The sequence below is a fragment of the Acartia tonsa genome, chromosome 5 (assembly GCF_053477335.1).
Source record: "Acartia tonsa isolate MP-2025a chromosome 5, ASM5347733v1, whole genome shotgun sequence".
Lineage (NCBI taxonomy): Eukaryota > Metazoa > Arthropoda > Copepoda > Calanoida > Acartiidae > Acartia > Acartia tonsa.
Window position 1 is genome coordinate 905001 of NC_137264.1, and position 26253 is coordinate 931253.

A 26253-nucleotide genomic window follows, 5' to 3' on the forward strand; every position below is an offset into this window, starting at 1 on the left:
GGTTAGCTCTTTGTTTTAATTTATGCATGTCATAATTGTCCTATTGATTTCAAACTTTGATGATAGAAAGCGAAGCAACTATATAATCATTACCAGGAAGTTCAATATGAACTGTCTGAACAAGATGGTTTTAAGCATGTTCTATAATTAGGGTAGGTCCGTCCCTACGCAATTAACGGACTGTTTTTTATTGTTAACTTGTGCATGTTAGAATTGTCCTGTAAATTTAAAACTTTGAATAATGATTCCTGTAACATTTGGGTAGACAGATGTAGACAGTGCAGTGTAGCAACTCTATAACCAGATCCTAAAAGTTTGAATGTACTTTTTAAACTTAAAAATATAAGTTATAGGATAGTTCAGGCTATTTTAATTACCACCTTTTCCCCCGTTTTGAAATCAAAAACCTTTAAGGATTTCATGCTGTAGCGCTAGAATCAGAGAGAAGGGACTAATATTCTAAAACAATTTCCCCTTCACAACCCACTTACTTTTTCCAGCTCTTCTTATCGACTTCCTTTTAGTTATGTAGGGACGGCAGTGGAGAACAGACGTAGGTAAACCAAAGTATAGAGGAGCTTAGCTTCTCTATCTTTAACCAGCAATAAATGCAGTTTACCATTTATGGTGTTTATTGATAAAAGGCACAGAAATTACTGATTTATACTATACAACAACAATAATAACATGGATAAATGGGATAGTTAGTTAGTTAGTTAGTCAAACACATAGGTTAAAATGGATATACACAATACAGGTTAGTCATAGTTCTCTCCATCCCTGGCAGGGATGGATAAACAGAGAGGTAGATCAATATTTACAGTTAAAAATAGAATAAGTTTGCCAGAAACAATGTGAGCCTCTCAATGGGAGGGGATTTACATGGCTTCGCCCCTCTATCAAGGGGAATTACTTAGACGGGCCTAACTAGGAGCGAAGCTACTCTACAGCCAGGGAAAGTAGGGAGAGGATACTACAGTTACATCACAAAACAACTATTACACATTACGCCACACACAGAGAGAAAGAGAGAGAGGGGACAAATGGGTGTTTATTACACTAATCCCCAAAGTTTGTAATTATAATAACGTTTACTTATTTGTTGGCCTAAAAACTTTGGGTACTGTCATTGAAATTTCAACAAAAACTAATAAACTACAAAAGGGGTAATTTAGTTTGTCATCGCTGGGGAAGTTTATCAATTTATCAGCGATTATCTTATCCCTTTAGATCCCTGGTTCAATGCACCTAAGTAGTAGAGAAACACATCAAGTTTTGATTTTGTGCTCAGATGTTTGTTTATACAATTTCCCGTACGCTTCATGTTAGACATAATCCGCCCCCCCCCCCCCCCCATTTATGTAGTTCTATTTTTTTTTCATTTAGTGATGTTTATAAAGAAGGCTATTTAGTTTTAATTTAGGGGTTAGGTGCTGGGAAAGAACACCCCCCCCCCCCCATTTTTCGATTCATTTCATTCATAAATAAGGAGAGGGGTTTTATAATTCATTCTATCGAAGCGTTTGTTATAGTAACAAGAGAAACATTTTGATTGGTTGCTTCCATATAAGCAAAGTACAAACTTTTCAATCAATGATTTTTTCAATAAAAAGGCTTACTTTGTTAATCATCAGTGGGTATATTGTATATCATTTCCTTTATGATCACTAGTGACTTCTACATAAAAAATAAGATGGGGGTCAAAATAAAAGTTAAAAAGAAAATGGTAGGAATGGATTGGATAATGATATATAATATACTGGATATTGATATTAAGACAGGGGAAACATTGTTAATTTAGATTGCTAACATAGACTTCAATTATTGGTCAGTTCGTTTATCCAGACGGAGGGGAGGGGATGGGGTAAAGGGGGTGATAATATCATTATCTTAGCCAGCTGCATGTACCATTTAATTAGAATACATGAAAGCCTGATGTAACATCCAAGTAATAATATATCCATTATGGTAGGTAGGTAATACAAAATCGGGTGTAACATCCAAGTAATAATATATCCATTATGGTAGGTTATAAAAAAATCTGGTGTAACATCCAAGTAATAATATATCCATTATGGTAGGTTATAAAAAAATCTGGTGTAACATCCAAGTAATAATATATCCATTATGGTAGGTTATAAAAAAATCTGGTGTAACATCCAAGTAATAATATATCCATTATGGTAGGTTATAAAAAAATCTAGTGTAACATCCAAGTAAAAATAAATCTATTATGCTAGGTGTAATAAAAAAACTTGTTCGTCTGGTTGGTTATGTTATGTATTTGAACTCAGGGATGTTAAGGGATAAGACAATGGATAATAAATTGATGTACATATCAAATGATGATAAACAAAATTTCCTCTTTTGTAAATTGAAATTATTGGTTGAAAACTTTGGGACCAATAATTTACAATTTAATAAAAGTACTCAAAGTTTTTAGGCCAACAAATAAGAAAACATGTTTTAAAAAAATTGGGTAACATTTCAATTTACAGTCCAATGTCCCCTTCCTCCCTGGTTTTAACTGGGTACGGCTTTTTAAATTTCAGAGATACATGGATGTGCAAATGGATTATAAAACAAACATATAAGAATTAAAATCAACTTAAATCTGTATGGAAAAATAACAATAAACCATAGTACATTAATAAATTAAAGTATAATGATAATACATTTTTGAAAGCTATTAACGTTTAGATTTTTATAATTATCTTTTTATTATGTAACTAACTAATTCCCTATATTAAATTTTCAGTTATCTAAAGGAATAAGGCAATTGCCTTAAATTGATGTACATGCCCAATGATTGCACACAAAAATATCTTTTTGTTACATTAAAACTGGGGGTTGAAACGTTTAAACACTCAACTTAATAAAACAATCAAAATTCAGTTAAAGTACCCCAAAGTTGTTAAGCCAACGAATAAGAAAACGTTATTAAAAACCTTTGGGGACTAGTGTAATAAACAGCCCATTGTCCCCTCTCTCTCTCTTTTAAAATAAAGTATTTTATTTATTATTGACTTGCCCTAGAGTCCTGAGTACTCTTTAGATGCACAGGACCTATACGACACAACATAATTAAATTTAGATTTTTATATAATTTTAATACAGTATGACCCTCGAAAAAGTATTTTTTTAGCATCTGCAGCCCTTATTTCTCAATGAATTTTTATGTGTCCCTAGAGCGTGTGACTATAGAACATTTTTTGGTAATTTTATTTGTCATAATTGTCATAAAATGTTAAAATTCATGGGAGGGGGCGGGGGGGAGTTTGATACTATCCAAAAAGTATTTATAATTGATAATTTTACTTTTGAAAGACTTGCATAATTAGCTTAGAAAAAATATTTGTAATTACCGTTGGTTTTATGTACAAAATTCATATTTCAAAACACTTATTGTTCCCTCTTTGGGTGTCTTGGTAAAATATCTTGACAGTTCTAAAAGGTGACGTGACTTGCACACAGAGAGAAATTAGGTGCAGTGGTTGTTCCTTACAATCAAACCAAAAAAAACACATAACAAAAACCTAAGAATATAATAATAAGAATGGCTTCAAAACTGATTAATAGCCGCTTGATTAGAACCAGTTCTCAGTCACACTGAAATCATGTACAGCACAGTATTACTGATAATTTTCATCGAATATTGAAGTAAAATAGATTAAATTAATACCAGTTTTTTTTAGTTTAGGGCCTTCGTCCCCTCGGTGCTAACACAACTAAGTTGAATTTAATAATTTTTAAATTAAATAATACCCGCGTAAAGATGTCTATAGTACGATGTTGGGTTCAAGACTGGATCACAGTCCATCATACAAAATATATCAGGTGCATGACATAAATGGTACGAATGCCAAAAAAACAGAAAAAATGTATTACTATTAGGTAATAAAAACAAAGGTTTTTGCAATCCAAGGACTCAAAAGATGCCTTTTACGTCATTTCTTTTAAACAAAAACCAAAATTTAAAGTAAAGAACTAAGAAATCAGCTATTTAAAATTTTGGTTGTTGCAAAAATGACCACTTATTTGTTCAGTTGAGTCTGCTAAATAATGCTCTGCAACTCAGTTTAAAAACTAGTTCTTATGGACTAAGTGGTTTCTTGTACTTTACACAAAAGGTGTATGTAGTAGAGATTTTTTTTATAAAAAGTGATAAATAAACAAGGTAAGTTATTTCAGATTAGTTTATAAACAAATATTTTTATGGATTTTCTTTGTTAATTTTTGGCTTTTACAAAAAGGTGTTGGACCAAAAGAAAAAAGATTTTCATCTTGTTTTTTTACGAATAATCATTTCCTCTAAATTACATGATTTATTGCATAGAAAAAAATATCTTTTTCAAAGTTATAAATTTAAGAGAAAATTTTATTAATTGAAATCAAATGCTACTTCAATTTTTAAAAAATGAATACACTATAACAGAAAAAAAAATTTAGATTAACTTACAAAATAGACCATTTAAACATATTTGATACAAAAAAAATATTTTTAGGAAATGTTTTTCTTCCCTTTGTTTATTTTTATTATACAGCAGAAAAATATTGGTAAGATTTTAAATGTAAATTTTTATTTTATTTATTATGTACTAATATTTCAGAGATTTGATATCTTACATGATTTTTTTTACAGATTCCTTGCCATTAGAAGATGATAACATTGATCCTACAGGTTATTTTTGATTTTGTACCATAACAAATATCTAATTCATTTAAAACAACCTAAATATTATGAATAACGTATAAATATGCAATTTAGCACATCAGTTTTAATTATTTTACTTGTAATTTATAATTAATATATAAATATATATAAGTAAAAATAATTATCTATTTTTTAGTTGATGAGAGCTATGGATATTCATTTGTGAGGTAATGATATTTAACCCTTATCATCAGAACAATGCCCCACCCTAAATTTTTTTTATAAATTATTTTAAATATAGTGTTACATAATTTTATGTCTTTTCAAATAACACATTTATACAACTTTTTGTAAACATTTATATTTTACCCATCCATTCTGCATCTACAAGAGCTATACCATTCAGGTATGTTTTAAAGGTGCCTAAAATTACCTAATTATGTCTATTTTGGTCTAAACCTAAATTTATGATAGATTTGCTAAAGCCACTCTTAGTGATCTTAGTTGCAATAATGGCCATAAAATCCACATCTTTTAATAAAAACTTATTTTTAGGAAATTTTTTATATTACTTTATGACCATTTTTGAGTATTTCTTCTTTTGGGAGTAACAAACCTCTTTTTTTATAAAGCAACTAAAAGACTATTCAATCAATATTTATCTAATAAGGATATTATTTTACTTTTGAAGTTGTCCACCTTAATTGCCTAAAGTAACAGCAAATAATACTGCCACTGCAATAAAATCAATTTCAATCTTCCTGAATTTAAATAATGAACAACTTTGCTTTTGAATTTAGCTTGATATCTTTTTGTTTCCTGGGTTAGCAGGATAAGTTTTTAACACCCAATGCTTATTGATTCATATTTAAGATGAAAATGTTTTTGTTATATTATCTACATTCATAGTGATAGCAGCAAGTTATGGCAAAATGGTACCATTCGTTACAGATTTCTTGATGAAGACGGATTTGGAAGGAGGTAAGATTGAACATCAGAAAATCAATTTTCACCAAATTTATAGTTAAGCTGTTGTTACAACATTAACCAGACTAAATTCTTCAAAATTTTCATCATATCACTTCTATCAATGCATCAAAAAAATATTATCATCTAAAAGGAAATCTTTGGAAGAAAAAATTGAGCTGATATCTTTTGATACCAAACTTTGTAGTTGTCATTTATTGTTTCATTTCAATCAATGAAAAATACAATAAACAATTAATCGTGAATTATAAAGATATACTGAGGATCAGAAAAAGTTAGTAGTTGCTCAGATGGAGAAAATTGAAGCTCAGACAGAGGGTAAATGATATGCTAAATATTTATTTTTATATCATTTTCTATGATTTATAGACCTAAAGCCTTAAACATAAATTTTGAAATAAAGTAAATACATCATAACCCATAAAAAAGTATTATTTTTATGGTTGACAGCCTTTTTTTCTTAATTGATCATTAAAAGAAGCATTTGTTCTTGTTCTCTATACAATTTAACTCAGGAAAAAGAAAAAAAAATAAGAATATAACTTACTTTTTAATTTTAAAATAACTAAAAGATATGTTTAAAAGGATGTATAAAGTTCCGTGAAATAGAGACCAGTGGAAATACTACATTTTTCTCACAAGAATTGGCAATTCACAAAAAATCTTCAGAAGTATGTAAAGCAACAATAGGTAATTATTTTTACCTAAAGACAAATAGAAACTGTAAGTTTTGAGTATTGAAAAAGTTCTATGGTTCTGAATTTCCAAACATCATAAACACTATACACCTGATGGTTGTACAATTACATTGAGCCAAGTTCCGCATTATCCTGTTCTAGGAAGTTGGGTTCCATTATGTATATATATCTAAGTAAGACTAAGCAAACACTTACTCCAAGGCAAGCGAAGGAAATGTAAAAGAGTTGATCCTTTGTTTGAACTATAGATACAAAAAGCTTAATTTTACTTTTTCTGTAGGATTTGCAGGAACTAACACCAATTTAAATCTTGGGAGTTTAAGCTGCTTTGTGGATGGAGGTAATGAGTACTGATGTAATATATGAGGATTTTCCTTTATTTTGTCTGTACCTTAATATCTCACTTATTTACCAATATAGTTTTCCTTTGCACTGAAGCTTTGTATAGGTCCATGGTGAGTTATAACAATTAAATTTTTTATTTAAAGAAAAACTCAAATTAATTAAATTAGGCAGTCAAATTTAACCTTAATTCCCTGTCCATTGTGGAATTTAAGGTCAAAAGTATTCAATAAATATAATATCTGTTTATACAATGTAATGCAATGCTTATACATTGTAATGCATTGCTTATAGTCAAGTGATTAAAAAAATTATTTCAGGCTCCACAATATTGCATGAATTGGGTCATGTAATTGGAATGGTTCATGAACAAAACAGGTAACCATGTGTCCACAAAAAATTATGAATATTTTCAAATCTTATCTCAACTAAAACATATTAAAGATTGACTTTTTCTGCCAATTATTACAATAGCCATACAATCAAAGAGATCAAGAAGCAGTAATTTAAGAAAGCACTTTTATTTACCTTACTTTTGTTTTAAGTAATTTTCATGTAATTATGCCTCAATTGTTCCGCTGAATTATGTAATAAATTAATGTACATCAACAATGATGATAAATACAAAAATTGAGAAAGAGAGATGTGGGAATGAAAATTTATTTTATCAGTAAAACACATTCAAATTTTTAAGCTTTGGCTTTTTTTATATTTTGCCTTTTTTTCATTAAAATGGTTGTCATGTATATTACTTTTAAAATGCTATTTTTAAAACTTTTATTTCATAATCTATTTTGAATACAATTCTTTTTGAATTACTGCAATTTTTCATATACTATTCAGTTAAGCAAAAAAATATTGACTGATATTGTTATGTTCAGAAGATATGAAAATTTGTTTTCATCTAATATAATATTTATCATTTTTAAGGCAATATTTGAAAAATAATTATCTTTAATTGTCATATATCTACCAATATATATAACTTTATTTGAAAATTCCTGAGCACTAATTGTATTTTACCCCTTCAAAATCTTAAACTAAACATTCTACTAGCTCTAAAAGGAGCTAAAATAACAGGGGAGTTTGGGGGGAGGCAACTGTTTGGGTATTACAAATTTCTTAATTTTTAATTAAATAGTGAAATATTTCTTTTTTTAATCTTTATGTTTTAGGCCTGATAGAGAAGACTATATTAATATCAATTTCGAAAATGTGGAACCTGCAGCTGAAGGTGCTATGAGAAAAAGAAAGAACTTTGATAACACTTACAATGAAAGTGGTTGAAATATTAATTTTAAATATATAGGGTGACCATTGTAAAAATAGGGAATATTTCTTTTTAAAATAGCAAATTAAATATTTCAAAAAGTTGCTAAACAATTTGAATTATATTTATACTTATACTGGTTATAATATTTATGAAAAATATTTTTTATAATTTTTTAATACTAAGGGAGGATTTTACCCAGATATATATGCAGCCAACCCTTAAAGATTTAGAAGCAAAAGTTTCAACAGTTCAGCTCCACCATTTTTAAAATTTTTGACCTGGCAGCAGAGAATGCCAAAAAACCTTGCTGGATCACAAATTGTTTAATAAATATTAAATATCTTAACGGTTAGTAAATTTTATATTAGAAAAAACTAAACTTAGATTTTAGCTGGAGCAGTGTACTTGGCAGCTGCCTGTTGCCACAGCTGGCAGTTGGTAGGAAAAAGGATTTGGTTTTATATGTCATGTAGCTTAGAAAAGTTTAAGTTTAAAAGTCTCTTAAAAAAATTGCAGCCCAGTAGCCTTTAAAAAATTTCTGGAGACCTGGAAGATCAGAACCTTGAAAATTGACTTGAACACCTAAATATAAGCCATATTAGGATGTACTACAAGAGGATATTATAGTATAACAAAAATTTCTGGAGAACTGGAAGATCAGGATCATACCTGGATCCTAAAATTGACTTGAACACCTATACGCCACACACCCCACCCAAAGGCGTGTTAGGTTAGGAAAAAAAAACCACAGAAACAGTTTACACAGGATGTATAGGGACCTTATGGTGAGTTCAGAACATGCTTTCCATAAATGAATTATTACCTTCCCATAGTAAAAGAATTTAAAATTTGGTGATCAAATTTTGCTTTTATTTTTAGACTACCTTTGGCTAACCTGTTTTATTGTCTTATTTTGTCTTTCATGTTTATCATGCAAATTCTCTCACATTCCAGTTGAAATGACAGATATTGGAGCTTTCTAATAAGGTCTCTAACATTTTTCTAGCTCTAATACTTTTTGAGATATCTTATTTCAAAGTATTGCTGTAAAATCATCTTTTACACAGCAAAAAGTTGAAATATTAAATTAGTTATTTTAGAGTAAATTACATGTATCTTCATATGAACTCTCTAATTTTGCTCCAAATTGACCAAATTGGACAGTTAAGATGCCTAACACTATCTACATTCAATGGACAATTTAAATACACACTTTTTGAGACTTTAAAAGTCAACAGGAGAAGGCTAAAATGTAATATCAAAGAATTTTAATTAAAAATCACTTTTAAGGCATTTTTAATAATGTAAACAATGTTTTAAGGTACAAGAAACTCATAATAATTTATGATTGTGTTTATCAACAAAAAAAATGTGGCCTAAGAATAAATTGTTTCTTTTAATATATGTGAGATCATCCACTAAAGTCTTTTATTTACTATGCTTTCTTAGTTAAGGTGACAAAAACTAATTTTGTTTCATAGGGTTATAAAAAAATTCAAAATTCAAATCAACTATCCTTAGAAAAAATTATAATAATTACTAGATTACATTTGTAAACTGATTGGAAATGCTTAAAATTCTAACCAATTTTTGTTTTATTTTCAATGATTATGTCTATTTTTCTTAAGATATGTTTCTATTGGTTCAAAATATCAGATGATTGTGTTTTATTGGCTTTTTAAATACAAAGTCACAACTTTATACACCATAACTTACCTTAAAATTCTTGCTAAAGTTGATTGAATTTCAATTTATTTAAAAAAACAGGAATTATTTTTTCCTTTAGCTTTTCTAAAAATCACTTCAGTATGCTCATATTGGCTTATTTAGTCTTAGAAAGTATTTATTTGGATTGTCCATCGAATGTAGTTTTAGGCAACTGTCTAATTTGGTCAATTTAGAGCAATATTAGAAAGATTTACAGGAAGATACTAAATTTTCTAAAATAACTAATTTTATATTTCAACTTATTGCTGTGTAAAAGATGATTTTACAGCATTACCTGAAATAAAATATCTCAAAAAGTATTAGAGCTAGAAAAATGTTAGAGATCTTTTTAGAAAGCTCCAATATCTGTCATTTCAACTGTAATCTGAGCAAATTTGCATGGTAAACATGAAAAACAAAATAAGACAATAAAGCAGGTTAGGTGAAGGTAGTCTAAAATAAAAGTAATATTTGATCAACAAAAGTAATTTTAAAATTTAATTAAGGGAATGCATGTTTTGAACTCACCATAAGGTCCCAGTACATCCTGTGTAAACTATTTCTGCAGGTTTTTCTTTCCATCTAAACACGCTTTCAGGTGAGGTGTGGTCAGTCATAGCCTTCTAAAACACAGAAAATGAGATGCAAACAATAAAAGGGAGAGGGGGTGAAACCCTGCCTCCTCCCATTGTTTGGTAATAAAGGGATTTAAAAATGACTTATGAATTAAAAAAATGCTGATATATGTAAAAATATTTCCATTTAATTTAGACAATATATGACTTCTACAGCATTATGCACTATCCTAAGACCACAGCTTGTAAACAGAACACTACATGCCTAGAGATTAAAGAAGAATATAGAACATTGTTGAATGATAATGTTTTAGAAAAGTATCCAGTAAGCTCTAATTTTTGATTTTTCAGATTATTAAAAAGTGTTCAACCAAAAAATATTATGTTTATATTAAAAGCTTTACATTTTAGTTACCAGCTAGATACATAAATAGATTTATAGACAGATAGGTACATAGATAGATAGATATTGAATCCTTTACCCTCATCCAGGCTTCTTCTTTTAGTTACCAGCTAGATACATAGATTGAGATATAATAGATAGATAGGTACATAGACAGATAGAGATATTTAGATACATAGATATTGAATCCTCTACCCTCATCCAGGCTTCTTCTTTTAGTTACCAGCTAGATCAGGGAGTAAGGGAGGGGACAATGGGCATTTAATTCAATTGAATAAAAAAACATATTTCATATTTTATTTTTTTATATTAATATTTTTAAATTTATTTATTTTGATATTGTTATTATAAACTGATAATTTTTTCAGGACAAATTATCACCCACAGATATTGTAGAAATATCAAGAGCATATAACTGTACTGTCAATGAAACTACTTTGGTATGGAATTATTTTTATTCATTTTTAAGAAATTTCTTGTTTTTATGCAATGTCAAAACACAAATATATTATATCTAATATTCAAAAAGAATAATGTAATCTTTTTTTCAAATATTTTGCCTTACATAATGCATTTATTCAAATTCAGAAGCTTTACAATGAATATGAAAATAAAATAATGAGTGCTACAATTTTTAAAAACAAAGGTGACTATAAGCTGTTTTTTTGTTTTAAACTATATAATCACATTTTATAAAAATACTCACAGCTTTGCCCCTAGCCTTTAGGGTTTTTGCCCATAGAGGTAATTAAAAAAAAGAATAAGAAATTGGAGCTGCAACTTCTAATTTCAAACTGATTAAAAAAAATTTAGGGGGATTTTTTTTTTGGTGGGGGAGGTTTCGGGCAGTGGCATCCAAGCTTTTTCATTTGGGAGGAGTAATCTTTATATCATAAAAGCAAGCTTTTTTATTGGGGGGGGGGGGGGTAAAAATTCAAAATTAAAAATTTTTGGGGTGCCTACAGCACTCCCAAATTCATTTAGGAAGGGTTTATCACCCATTTAATCCCCCCCTCCTTGGACATCCTTGGGTTGGGGGTGTCCATCTCCCCAAGAAAATAGCCTAAAACTACCAGAGGACCCTTAGGTATATTCCCTGAAGAGAAGAATCCAATCGGTTCAGTGGTTACAGAGATGGACAGACAAACAGACATCATTCTACTTTGTATTATAAATATAGTTTGAAAAGTAAGAACTAAATAATGTTAAAGATTAATTGAAATATTAAACCAACAATTGCAATTAGAATGGTTTAAAGCATCTGAAGATGGTGATGTTGAAACATTGAGTAAATATATTTCTCTTGGAATTAATGTCAATACAGTGGATGATGATGATGGTTATAGTAAGTACAGATTTTATTCAATCTGGTTTTTATGCATAAAATTTTTTACTTCTGATGAGTACATTAGTTGCTTTGAAAGATTAACAATTACTTATTATTTTGTTTATTTGCCCAAACATTTAACCAAACATTTAACCTATTTGATTTAACCCTAAAATAACAGGAAGTGGGGGGGGGGAGGTTGATACATAAAAATAGTAAGGTGGTAAGAAAGCAAAAATGGGTAAAATTATACTTTCTTTTATCTCTAGGAAAGACCAGAGGTGGATTCCTAAAAAAACTTTTGCCTCACTAAAATAGCGAGGCTCACTGATTTAGTAAGGATAATTTAATGGGGATAATTTTGCCCCATAAAATGCCAACATCCTCATTATTTTGTGTTTTAAAGATTTTTTAGGTCAAAACTTTTGTTTGCAAATGGACACATTATCTTTTCCCCCCTATCACCTACACCAACAGAGCCGCAATACTTTAAAGGGGACGCATACTAGAGTCTTGGTGTGATAATGGCCAATGCACCAAATACAATGAGAGAACAATATCTATCAAATCCCTAGGACATTCCCTCACAGCCACATACATGCCAGTGTGGAAGGGAAACAACGAAGAAGAAATAGAGGAAGCTAGAGAGGACCTGAGAGTACACACATAATGGGCAAACAAAGATGAAGTTCTAATAGTGGGAGGAGACTTTAACGCACACATTGGAGCCAACAAGGACAGAGCAGGAGTGTGTGGAAAATTTGGATTGAGACAGACTAACAGACAAGGTCAAGAGCTGATAAAGTTTTGTGAAGAAAACAACTTATGTTTCATAGATAGTTTTTTCAATCACAAAAGGAGAGGAACATGGTTCAACCCGGCCCTTAGAAGATGGTATGAACTAAATGGATTCCTCATGTGCAATAACCAAAGACATAAACTAGTCAGAAAAATTTGCACAGTTGGAGAAAATTCATTGTCAGACCACAAACCAAATAAAATGACGTTGACCATAGAAAAACCAAAGAAGAGCCAACCATTTAACCAAAAACGGACACCAAAAATATACTGGGAGAAACTGAAAGATGAGGTCATTGCCACTACATACAGACACAGAGTAGAAATTCTACTGGAGGAAAGAGATTGAGAACGGCTGGATGTGCCAGAACAAATGGATATGCCAGAACAACTGGAACGGCTGAACATGCCGGTGGACTCTACAAACTGGACAGAGATAACAGAAGTTGTGACGAAAGCTGCTGAGGACATATATGGCTTACAAGAAAAAAAGATTGAAAACCCATGGATGGTTGGAAGAGACGAGATTAAGGGCCAGAATAACTGGATGCCTCACCCAGAGAAATGACTGTATGGAGAGGAGACAAGGAGAAAGAAATGTCGCTGATATAGTAAGACTGGAAGCAGAACTGAACCAGATAAAGACACAACTGAAAGAAGCAAGGACTGACCTTCAGAGAAAAACTAGACTGTGGGAGAAAGAATGGTGGGATGGAAAAAAATAACAAAGTGTGAAGAAGCTGGGATCAGAGGTGACTCTAAAGCGGTTTAGAAGAAATTGAAAAGAGTTGGGCACTAGAGGAATGACGAGAGACCCTGACTCCACCAACTTGACTAAAGAACAGTTTAAGAATCATTTTCAGGAAATCTCGAAGGATACATTTGAAAACAACCCTGAAGACATGGAAGCAGCAGCAGATCTAGTTGAAGACATAAGCAACACTGACAAAGCAAGATTATGGTCGGACATATTGGAACAGAATCTATCCAGAGAAGAAATACTAAAGGAGATGAAACAAATGGGAGAGTCAGCACCTGGAGAAGACGGAGTGAGGTTAATTTACCTGTTCAAAGGAGGACCAGAAATTATTGAAAAGGTTATAGAAATGGTTCAATATATGTTTGAAAATAGGGCTGAAAAGAGGGATCTATCACTAAAACTTGGCCTTGTGATTCCACTATACAAGAAAGGTGACAGAAACAATGCTAACAACTACAGAGGAGTTTGCCTGTTGGCCATGGGTTCCAGGATTCTTGCCAGAATCATGGCCAGCAGACTAAGAGTGTGGTCAGAGAAAATGAACCTACTGGATGATAACCAAGCCAGTTTCAGAAAAAACAGGTCAACAGCAGATGTGACTCAAATCATGTTTAGGATACAAGAGGACACCAGAGATTTACTAAACAGAGCAACAGCAGTAGGAACTAACATAGACAAAGAAGAAATGCCAAGAGCCCGTCTGTTATATCTGAAGAAAGCTTACCCGAGAGTGAATAAACCAACACTATGGAAAATATTAAAGAAATACAGAATTGGAGAGAAAGCTTTGAGAGTTATTTCTGACTTGCATGAGACTACAATGCTCTTGCTCTCTCTCTCTCATTCCCTCCCTCCTTTTTCTTTCTCTATTTTACAATGTTTACAATAAACTTACTTTTTAATTCCTTTCATTTTAATTACATGCTTTTTCAATAATTATTTTTTTTGTTGGTATTTGTTTTTTTAAACATGTTTTTTTAGGCTTAATTTGAATATTTGATAATTTTTAAATTATTCCAATAAAAAAAAATATTCCATATTTATTTGTAGCTATTTATCCTTTTTATTTCCCCCACTAAATTGCCTCACTATTTATCCCCGTTATTTTTATTTTTAAGATTTGAAATTCCATTTTCCCAATTTAGTGGGCCAAATTAATGGGGGAAATGATGAGGATAAATAGTGTGGCAATTTAGTGGGGGAAATTAAGTGAAACAAAGTTTTTTAAGAATCCACCTCAGTTTAATTTATGCAGCTAAAAATGGACCTAGGAGTTGTCAATTTATTTTTAGAATATATTTTTCAATCTATCTAATAATGTTTATAAATATAACTGTCTACTCTGTAATATTTGTCTAGAAAGGACCAGTTTAATATATGCAGCTCAGTATGGACACCCTGAAGTTGTCAAATTTTTATTGGAACACAATGCTAATGTACAGGCTAAGGATATTGAAGGTAGGTTTTAATATCTATCAAGTAATAATTATATTGATGATATGACAATTTATGGGTATAGTCTTTTTCATGACAATGCCTCCTAAGGAGTGTTTTGTTGTATTTTCACAGTAGCTTTTCATAGGTATTTCTGGTGAGTACTCAAATTTATTTATTATTCTATATATCTATAGGCCAAGGATACTGTTTTTAAGTACTAATATTCATCTAATAATCAAAAAATGTATTAGAAGCAAAAACTAAATATTTATCTAGTATTCAAATAAATATAATTCTTAGTCTTTGTAACTTAATATATTACTACTACTACTCTGTAATATTTCTCTAGACTGGACCAGTCTAATCTTTGCAGTTTGGAATGGACACATAGCAGTTGTCAAATTATTATTAGAGCACAATGCTGATGTACAGGCTAAGAGTGATTCTGGTGAGTATTTAAATTCATTTATTATTCTATTTCATTTATAACAAGGATACTGTTTGTAAGTACTAATATTTAAGCTAATACATGCTTTAATACATGTAAAAGCTAAATGTTGTAAGTACTAATATTTATCTAATATACAAAAAAATTATATTTCATAAGCCCAGTTCACAAATAACTTCTAAAGGTCAACAAATTTTTTTTCTGTAGGTCAACCTAAACAAGTACAACCCACACAAGTACAATACCTTTATTAAATCAGTCAAACTAAAGCTTCTAAAGGTCGACCTAAAATTTCCAGAGGTCAACCATTCTCTTTTGTGAACTGGGCTTTATTCTTTGTAACTTAAAGGAAGCCTGCAAGAAATACAAAATTGAAAAAAAAATTGAAAAAAATTTCTAAGAGGATAACGCCGTTTTTTCTTTTATGAGTATTGGAAATCTTTCAAAATGTTCATTGTACATCAAATGCTATTTTGAAATGCCTAGAACTTTTTTGTTATTGAAGCTGAAGGCTTTAAATTTGGGGAATTGGGTCTACTTGTGGCCGTATTTTAGCAGTTAAAGCATGGTATTTCTTGCAGGCGTCCTTTAATATATTACTTTCTTTATTTTAGAATATTTTTTAAATTTTTATAATCATGTTCGTAAACATATCTCTGTAATAATTCTCTAGAGAAGACCAGTTTAATGTATGTAGCTGAGTATGGACACCTAGAACTTGTAAAATTATTATTAGAACACAATGCTGATGTACAAGCTAAGGATAATGCTGGTGAGTACTAATATTTATCTACTAATCAAATAATTATGATGCTTTTTTCTGGTAGAATATTATGCTTTAAGGTTGGTTTTAAAAAATGTTAACATGGCCCATAAAATATTCTACCAATTACACTAAAAAACTAATTTAGAATTTCTTCAGGTAAAACAAATATTAAATTTTTCCTTTGTATACTTAATATACATAACCTTAAAAATTGCTCATGTTCTTTATTACCCACCCTCATTTATTTCTATAATCCTTCAATCTGATTGACAGATTAAGATTTAAACTTAAGATTTATCTATAATTTGTAATTAAATGTTTTTATAAAAAAAATCAAACTTCAATAACTTTTTTGTCTTTAGAGATTTTTTTGTCAAATAAAAAGTTTTTTTTCATTGTACTATAAGCCACTTGATTAAAAAATATTCTTTTACTACAAATGCATCATAACAAGAAATGTGAAAATGACAAGTTGCAGTTTCTTAACCCTTAACGTTCAGAGGAGAAGGGGGTGCGTTGAATGCCCCCCCCTCTGTTTTTTTCTATCTATTCTGTATGTGAAAGATAAAAAGTCCAAACTGCTTGACTTTTTAAGTGTGGGTATGACACATAAATGCGCGTTGGAAGTTTTTGATAATCTCCACCCTGGCGGGCATAGGATGCCAGCAAACCTGGCAGGGTCATCCAGGTAAAGAACAAAAATATTTTTTTGACTTAAACAAAGCATTTTATCTTACTAAAATATCATCTAGTAGTACATCCTCATATTAAATACAGGTGTTCAAGTTAATTTCAGGTTCCAGGTATGATCCTGCAGGTCCTGATCCTTCAGGTCTCCAGAAATCTTAAAGAGGCTCCTGTGGCCGCAATTTTTGACTTCAAATTTTGAACTTAGGCTTTTCTTATATGTTTACATAATGTATTAAAATTTTATAAAGATCCGCCGCCATTTTCCCGCCAACCACCGACTGCGGCGGCTGGCAGCTTCAAAGTACAGCTGCGGCCGCTGAAATTTATATTTTGATATTTAAAATATAAAATTTACATAAAGATAAACATTTTCTGCAAAAAAACTTTCTTCTAGCTTCAAAAATAAGAAAATTACTGCCATTTGAAATTTTTAAGTAAAAAAGGACCTAAAAATAAAGGTTGTTAAATAAAAGTATGAAGGAAGCGAAAATTGACTTTGACTTACTTAAGGTCAGAAATTGATCATAACACAGGGGACACAAAAAATTTTAGCCCTGTAGCTCTAATAGGAACTGAGATAATAGGGGGGAGGGTTGAACACCCCCTCCCCCCCCCCCCCAACCCATTGAGGTGTGGCGAGAGGCATGACTGTTAAGGGTTGAAAATGCTTTTGTGGGGAGATAAAAAGCATTTTACCTTTAAAACTCATCAAGGTACTTTTTTTAGACCTTTTTCTTAACTAAGAAAGCAGGTGTCTTAACTTTTATTTTTATAGCCAGTTGGTATTTTTAGATTTTTAGATTTTAGATATGCAATTGGTTTTTTTGTAGACTATTATTTAAGTTTTTAAAAAAATTAAGGCTGTTTTAAGGTACTAAAATGCAACAAAAAAAGAAGAAAATTGCCATTACAAACAAAAATAGTATCTTTGATTTGACACCTTACTTTTTTAATTCTGTCAGATAATTATTAAAAAATCAATTTTTTTAAACCTCGGTTTAATCAAAACTTTGAACATAAATATATCCTAACACAGGCATAAAAAATATGGGTTTATATATACCTTTAGAATCCGAAAAATATTACGAATCCATTGTAAGCAAAATTTTAAAAAAGTATAAAAAATGGCCTAACATATTATATTTTACAGGCAACACTTATTTTACCCCCTCTTTACCCCCTTCCCATTTTTACTCTCAAAACAAAGATTTAAGATGGTTGCATGTATAATATAATATAATATTTTCATATAATTTCTTTCATTGTAGTTTATTTACTATTTTGTAAACTTTTTATTTCAATTTTGCTTAGAATTGATTTTTAATATTTTACTATTCTAAAAGTAAACACCTATTTCTTATGCCTGTGTTATGATATATTTAAGTTAAACGTTTCTATTCTTGTGGGTTTAAAAAATAGATTTTTTCAATAATTACTCAACAGAATTAAAAAAGTAAGGTGTGAAATTTAAGATCTTACTATTTTTGTTTATAATGGCAATTTTCTTCTCTTTTTTTTAGTACCTTAAAACTGACTTAATTTTTAAAAAACTTAAATTACTTTAAAAATAAGAGGTCTACAAAAAAAACAATTGCATATCTACATTCTATGGAAATTTTAAATCTATAGATATAAAAAAAGTTAAATTACTTTCTATTCAGATTTGTTTATACAAAATAGAAGAGTTATCTCAATTTTTCTTGCACAACAATTTTTGAAACTATGTACCTAAAGGGTGTTTAAAAAAAAAAACCAATTGCTTCACTCTTTTCAATATAAATCCTACAGTTTTGGTCAAAAACTAACAAAAAATGACCCAAATCATGTCCATGCAATGACAATGAGAAAACACTATTGAATTTTGATTTCTACTCACCTCTCCTAAGCACTACAGCTTGAGTCCTAGCCCTTGTGGAAATTTTTCCCTACGTGGAGAGTGCATATTTTATTACAAATTAAGACAGTTTTATCTTTTTTTAAATAGAATAAACTGTCTAAAGTACTTGAAATCTTGTAGATAGACCCCATAATGTTTTGAGTTTTTGATGGGGCATATAAAGACCTTTCTAAAGACGCCTTAGCCAGATTTCTGACTCAATCCTTGCCAATTTGGCATCAAAAAGTCAGATCAATCAAACATTGAGACATGACTGCTCTGTCTTAAAAAAAAGAGCAAACTGTCTTAAGTACTTAAAATCTTGTAAATAGAACCCATAATGATTAAAATTTTTGATGGGACATGTAAATATCTTTAGACACCTTAATCAAGTTTCTATCACAATCTGAGCCATTTTGACATCAAAAAGAAAGATCTGTCAAACATCAAGAACTAGAGAGACTTGTCATGTCTAAATGTTTGATGGGTCTGTCTTTTTTATGCCAAATTGGCTAGGATTGAGTTAGAAACCTGGTTAAGGTGTCTATAGAAAGGTCTTTACATGCTCCATCAAAGATTCTAAACATTATGGGGTCTATCTACAAGATTTTAAGTACTTAAGACAATTTGTTGTATTCTAATCTCCATGAAAGGAAAAATTATTCACAAGGGCTAGGACTCGAGCTGTTGAACTGTAGTGCTCAGGAGATGTGAGTAGAAATCAAAATTCAATAGTGCTTTCTCATTGTCATTGCTTGGTTTTTTTTAAAACTGTTTTTAACCTATTTTTAAAACGTATATAAAAAATATACTATGACACCAGTAAAATCAGACTGCAGAGCCTAAATTTGAATTAAGTCCCCAATAAACTTTTTTGGGGGGATTTAAATATTAATTTTTACTGTTGCCGTGGTCATTTTGACCAAACAAAAGGTCTTTTTTTTTGTTTTGCTTCATAAATATTGTATTCTGGTATAGAGTAAAATTAGGCCTTATGATTTTACTATAAAAATTCACTAAAAAGTTAAATCTTTACAATATACCAATGAATTAACATTAACATGTTTGTGTTCGTTTACCTATTTTAAACACATACAAATTGGCTGTAAAGGGTTAAATTTGATGACAAGATGACATGATGTCAACAAATGTTTATGCAATACAACAAAATTATTTTTGACACATATACAAATATGATATAAAATAAGATTATTCAAACTTATTTTTAAAAATATTTTTAAAAAGTATGTATCTTTTATGTGTATAGTTTTCATTCTTTTCATTTTAATTAAATAAAAATTATTTAACTACATTGTAAATAAGTTACTTTGTGAAAACACTCTTTCGGAAAATTTAAATAATTGAAATGAAAGAAGAAATCTTATTGGTTTAACTTTAGCATTATGTGTTTTATTGTATTATGTTAAATTTTACTGAAATTGATTGTTTTAGAAAAAAAATTATTTCCATCGAACAGAGTAGAGTTTTTTTTATTATTAGATAGATATTTATTAATTCCACTAATTATAACAATTATTATATAAGTTCATTACATTGAATAAACAATATCAATAATAAGATATTAAATATAACTAGGAAGATCATGGCACAACATTTGTATAATAGATACTATTGTAGGTTTACCCATGACTTAATTTTAATTTTCATGTTACTGATTGTGAGAAGACGGCGAAGGACAAGGCAGGCTGAAGGCTGAGAGTATGTTCATAAGTAATTATTTTATGGACATGTACAAGGGTTATTGTGTAGGTTTTAGTAGCAGATATTGCAATTATGATCGCTACAGTTTATGAATAGTTTGTATTTGTCTATAAAGTGTTTTAGTATTGCTTTTTTAAATTTTTTTCTGTTTTTTATTTGTTTTAATTCTATATTTAGTTCATTCCAGTCTTTGGGAATGGTAAATTTTGTTATAGATGATTTGTTTGCTCCGTTTATTTTCAAGTTCCAAATATTCCTGCGTAGTCTCTCATGTGGAATTCCTTTTTTTATTAAGTTTAGAATTGCAGTTGGTGCGTATTCATAGAAAACGGAGTGTCCTATCAATAGGTTATTGTATGTGATTAGATCTTTGAATTTAAGAATTTTGTATTTCTTAAAGAGTGGTTCAGTGTGGATTCTTCTGGATGAACCATGTATGTTTAAAATGATATGTTTTTGTATAGTAGTGATTGTATTTAAAGCTTTTGTGTTGTTTGGTGCCCAAATGCTAATTCCATATTATATGAAAGGTTTACCTAATGCATTGTAGCATAGTATTTTTTGCTTTGTTGGAATCTCTTTTTTTATGTTTCTTAAGATATGATTGCATGTATTTAATTTACTTATTGTTTTATTGATGTGGCTATTAAAATTTGCTTTTCCATCTAATAGAAATCCTAGGAATTTGAAAGAGGATTCTTGAGTATTAATGTGATTGCTTTTAACAGTTTGTATGATGGTATCGTTTATTTAATGTTAATTTCTTGTTTTGTGTTGAAATTTATAATTCTGGTTTTAGTGGGGTTTAGGGTTAGTTTATTGTGGTTGAACCATTCAGTGATTTCTGCCATTATAGTGTTTCCTAGGGTTTCTATTTCTGTTTTGTTTTGCCACTTACTGCAATCATGGTGTCATCTGCAAAGAGATTTATGAAGCATTTGATCATGTCTGGTAAATCATTTATATAAATGATGAAAAGTAATGGTCCTAGTATTGATCCTTGTGGCACCCCAATTTTTGAAGCTAGAAAAATGGAGAATTTTTCTCCGATTTTGCATGTATGTGTTCTGCCATTTAAATAGTTTTTGAACCAGTTGAGTTCTGTATTTTGTATTCCTATTTTTTTTAGTTTGGTTAGTAGTATGTTTATGTCAACGGTGTCAAATGCTTTGGTAAGATCTATGAATATGGAAGATGTTGACATCTTATTATCTTTGTCCTTTTCGATTTTTTCCATAGTTGCAATCATTGCATGTATGCATGTATTATTGTATTGATATAAACTGAATCATATAAAATTTTTCTGTAAGAAACAATTTAACCCCAAACTAAAAGTTGCTTTTGCTCCCGTCAAAATGATCACAGCAACATATAAAATTGATTTTTAAATCCCCCCAAAAAAGTTTATTGGGGACTTAATTCAAATTTGGGCTCTGCAGTCTGATTCTACTGGTGTCATAGTATATTTTTGATATATGATTAAAAAATAGGTTAAAAACAGTTTAAACACCCTTTATCATTGAGGCTGCATTTTTAGAGATAATGAAAAACACCTTTTACATATTTGATGTACTTTTTTACATAGAATAAGGACATATCATTTTTTCTGGATTACAAATGGTTGTGCCAGAAAAACGGAAAACACAGTTTTTTCTGAATCACTGTGTACAATGATTTCTAGGTCCCTAAAGTAACTTTGTAGGTCAGCAGATGAATTAAATTTGAAAAAGTTTATTTTGAGTAGCAGGTCTATTGTATATATATTTGTTTCCCCTGTGATATAATATTATTCTAGGCTATACCAGTTTAATGTATGCAGCTAAGAATGGACACCCAGAAGTTGTCAAATTATTATTAGACTATAATGCTAATGTACAAGCTAAGGATAATGATGGTGAGTACTAATATTTATCTACTGATCAAATAATTATGTTTCGGTACAACGGCTTTTGCCTGGCCGTGTACGAGATCTTTTAGTACAAACGTACTAGACCTGCTACTTCCCACATGAATCAAAACCAGCGTAGTTACTAATACAATTTATTGTATGAAACGGTCAACGCTGAAATAAAAAATAACAAAATTAATAAACAAATATTAAAATGTTAAATATTTCATAAAAGAAAATAAATCTTGTAAAAGAAAATAAATCTTTTTTCATTTGGACATAATCGTCTTTTTCTAAAAGGTTTTGTGATTTCGAATTTATATTTTAAAAACATATAAAAAGTTAGGCTTCTTTTTGCTTAAAATTAAATCAAAACTTAATGCGAGTTTATAATTCATAGATAAAATCATCATAGACTACTATAAAAATATTCTGATACAAAAATAAATCAATTACTTGGTCTAATTTTAATGAAAATAAAGAAATTAATTTGCCTTCTTTAAGAAATCATTCCATTCTATTTAAAATGCTTAAAAGAAATAAATATTTACCGAGTCGTTTGATCATGTCAAACCGGGAAGCACTCAAGGTATTTTCAGCACGGATAACACCATATTTCATTGTGAAACATAGTTTTTCATACACAGAAACTCCGCACTGTTCAAAGGAAAAAATAAGATGGCCACATGGGCTTTGTTTTAGGCTTGGGGTGCGCATTCATTGTTTGAAATGCCGCACACACATATGAAATTCAAATAGACGCTCTCTATACTACCAATAATGATAAGGAAAGATAGAAAGGATAAAGGTTCGAATTTACAAACGAAACATACTATTATACTTCCGATACAAATTATGTCTCAAAATTTTTATTAATATATTACATCTTTACTTTATTTTATAATATTTTTCAATTTATCTAATCATGTTTATAAATATATCTGTCTACTCTGTAATATATACTAGACAGGACCAGTCTTATCTATGCAGCTTGGTATGGAAAGCTGGAAGTTGTCAAATTATTAGTAGAACACAATGCTGATGTACAGGCCAAAAACTTTCATGGTGAGAACAAATATTTATCAAGTAAAAAAATAATTAAGTTTGATATCTTTCAAAATATGTATATTACTTTTTTTTCTTTCTTTTATTTTATCTTTTCAACTAATATAATCATGTTTATAAATATATCTGTCTACTCTGTAATATTTCTCTAGGCAAGACCAGTCTAATGTATGCAGCTGAGTTTGGTTACCTAGAAATTGTAAAATTATTATTAGAACATACAGCTGATGCACCAGCAAAGGATAATAGAGGTTAGTAATACACTTTTTCTAGTAATCAAATAGTTATACTTTTTTATAATTTCAAGATATATATATTACTTTTTTCTTTCATTTATTGTTTTTTTATGTTTATCTAATCATGTTTAAAAATGTATCTGTCATATTTTTTTAGGCTGGACCAGTCTTATCTATGCTGATGAAAATGGTCATCCTGAAGTTGTTGTAATGCTAATCAATCATATTGCTGATTTACAATCCAAGGATAATGATGGTGAGTGCTACTATGAGTATAGGAACTCTTTAAGGGCCCAAACTTAAAGAGTTAAGAAAATGTTTATTTTATTTTAATAATACAAAGTTGCTGTCTATAGCTTAAGATCTTGGTAACTGCTGAAACAATTGGGCTCTACTCTTCAGAAAAAAATTTAACCCCAATATTTATTTTTTGTAAACAAAACTCTTCAGCAAGTATAGATGCTGGTCCTGTGATTGTTTAAAGCTATTCTGTTGAAGGGTGGGACACTGATCATGTTAATGACTTGATTTTGTGGCAATTTTGGTAAGGAGAAATGGAAAAACAAGGAAAATCTGGACGTTTTTGTTTATTATAGTGTTTCTAGGGATATTTAACCTGTCAAATATAGTTGAATTTACTAAATGTTAATGATTCATTTTATGACAGAAAAATGCCAATTCGTGTTTTAATAACAAAGTAATTAGGAAATAAAGATCTATTTTAATTTTGTGTTATTGACAAAAAAGTACCTCACTGTCTACAAAGGGTTGAATAATATTCTTTTTATTGTGTAGGACAATAAATAACCCACTTAGAATATTTGGATATTTAGATTACACCTTTATCAGACTGTTTATAAAGAAATATTGCTTATTTTATTAATTTCTAAGTAACTCTACATTGGTTAAAGGCAAAGATTATGTTAAAGTCGGCTTAATTAACCATTAGGAAAAATAGAAAACTATGTCAAAAAGTTTGGTTTTATCTATAGATGGAGAAAAAGACAATTAATTGCACATCTAAAACTCCAGAAAAAATTTCTTCCAATCTTGGATTTAGTAAAAAACATCAGAAATAGCCGTTTTTTAAGGAAACGAGAGCCTGTTTTGCCCTATCTTTGAGATTATATAAATGATATGATATTAAGGTTTGATAATATGATGAGAATTTTTTTTCGTTCACAGTCCCTTTTTTTAGTAAAGCTACACAGTACACACAGCTCCTGTAATTGTTTAAGGGCATTAAACTATTAGATTAAAACTTGGGATGGTTTTTTTAAGCTATTTTTCAAGTCTCTCCCTTAAAATACAAAGCCCAAATTACCCCAAAATGCGGCCAACCAAGTTGGCTTTCAGCCCCCTGCCACTCCCTCCACAGTATTTTGAAGGTTTCCCCCTAATTTTTTTCCAAAAAATATTAACATTTGTTTGGGATTGTTTTTTGTAAATTTGTTGAGTAGAAATTAATTGGTATACATTTGTATTAAAAGAAATACCAACATTAGTCCCCACTCCAATACCCATCTAGGATTTCAATAATCATACCTAACACGCCTTCGGGTGGGGTGTGCGATGGGTCAAGTCTTAAGAGATAGATTTGCCATAAATCGGCCAGATAATTATTTTGGTAGTTAATTGTCAGGAGGAAAAGAGAGGACATTGGTCTGTAAATTATCAGGGAGGAAAGGAGAGGAGAATGGTCTGTACATTATCATTGAGGGATGGGACATTAGATTTTAAAGTATCAGGAAGTTTAAGCTGAATTGCATACAAAAGTTATAAAAGTAACAAGTATTATCAATAGTAAACTTTATGATTACAATCAAATAATTTTTATTCAGAGAAAATTGAGCAAATTGATTGGTGTCAAAATTACAAGATTCTCAATGAGACAGAAAGATCTAGTTCTTACAAGACAGGGGACACATTCTTTTGTGATCAAGAAGGAAGCAGTAACAAAGGATCCTGGGAGGGACCATCATGGTATCGAATGGTTCCTCCTGCAGGCACAAAATTAAGCTTCTCATTTCAAGAATCATTATATTGTGGAACATTGTTTACAGGATGGAGTGACAATCAACTTCCATTAAAAGCTGGTGAGACTAATGATATCACTATTTGCTTCTCAGGGGTTGGAAATACCTGTTCTAAGCCACTTTCTGGTAAAGTAGCCAATTGTGGAGATTTTTATGTGTATTATCTGGTTGATACACCTGGCTGCAACTTCAGATATTGTGCCTCAGATTAATTTTCAGCTCCTTGATTCTTCCATTTTAATTCTAATCATTACATGATTTTTTTCTATTCAATAGGCGTTTTTGACTCTCTAAATATAAAGAAAGAAATTACCCAATCTACATTTAAAATATTTTAAAATTAATATTGTTGATATAGGAGGAGCAGACTTAACAAAATTTGAACAATTGGTAATGTAGTATATATAAATAATTATATATATAGTAATACTTATAAGATTATCATTACTACTATTATCATACTTCAAATTAAATCTAATTGGTATGTTTATTTAATTTCAAATTTTAGTTTAAATTTGACATACATGATTTTTACATTTGTAATGCACTATTTTGCGTTTTTAAA

General features: G+C 29.9%; 2 protein-coding genes across 2 annotated transcripts; both read left to right on the forward strand.

Annotated features, from left to right (window-relative positions):
- Positions 1-4107: 4107 nt before the first annotated feature.
- Positions 4108-8206, forward strand: LOC145320119 (astacin-like metalloprotease toxin 2). Its single transcript, XM_080162560.1, has 10 exons — positions 4108-4177; positions 4506-4557; positions 4643-4681; positions 4851-4881; positions 5564-5635; positions 5895-5959; positions 6227-6331; positions 6620-6679; positions 7002-7059; positions 7857-8206. The coding sequence occupies exons 2-10, from the start codon at positions 4509-4511 to the stop codon at positions 7966-7968; spliced, it is 591 nt and encodes a 196-aa protein (XP_080018686.1). The 5' UTR covers positions 4108-4177; positions 4506-4508; the 3' UTR covers positions 7969-8206.
- Positions 8207-10484: 2278 nt separating this feature from the next.
- Positions 10485-26040, forward strand: LOC145320139 (uncharacterized). The gene is made up of 12 exons (XM_080162579.1): positions 10485-10561; positions 11008-11079; positions 11228-11285; positions 11886-11984; positions 14884-14982; positions 15311-15409; positions 16083-16181; positions 22259-22357; positions 23318-23416; positions 23569-23667; positions 23810-23908; positions 25494-26040. Exons 3-12 carry the CDS (start codon positions 11258-11260, stop codon positions 25898-25900), a joined length of 1227 nt encoding a protein of 408 aa, XP_080018705.1. The 5' UTR covers positions 10485-10561; positions 11008-11079; positions 11228-11257; the 3' UTR covers positions 25901-26040.
- Positions 26041-26253: the final 213 nt, after the last annotated feature.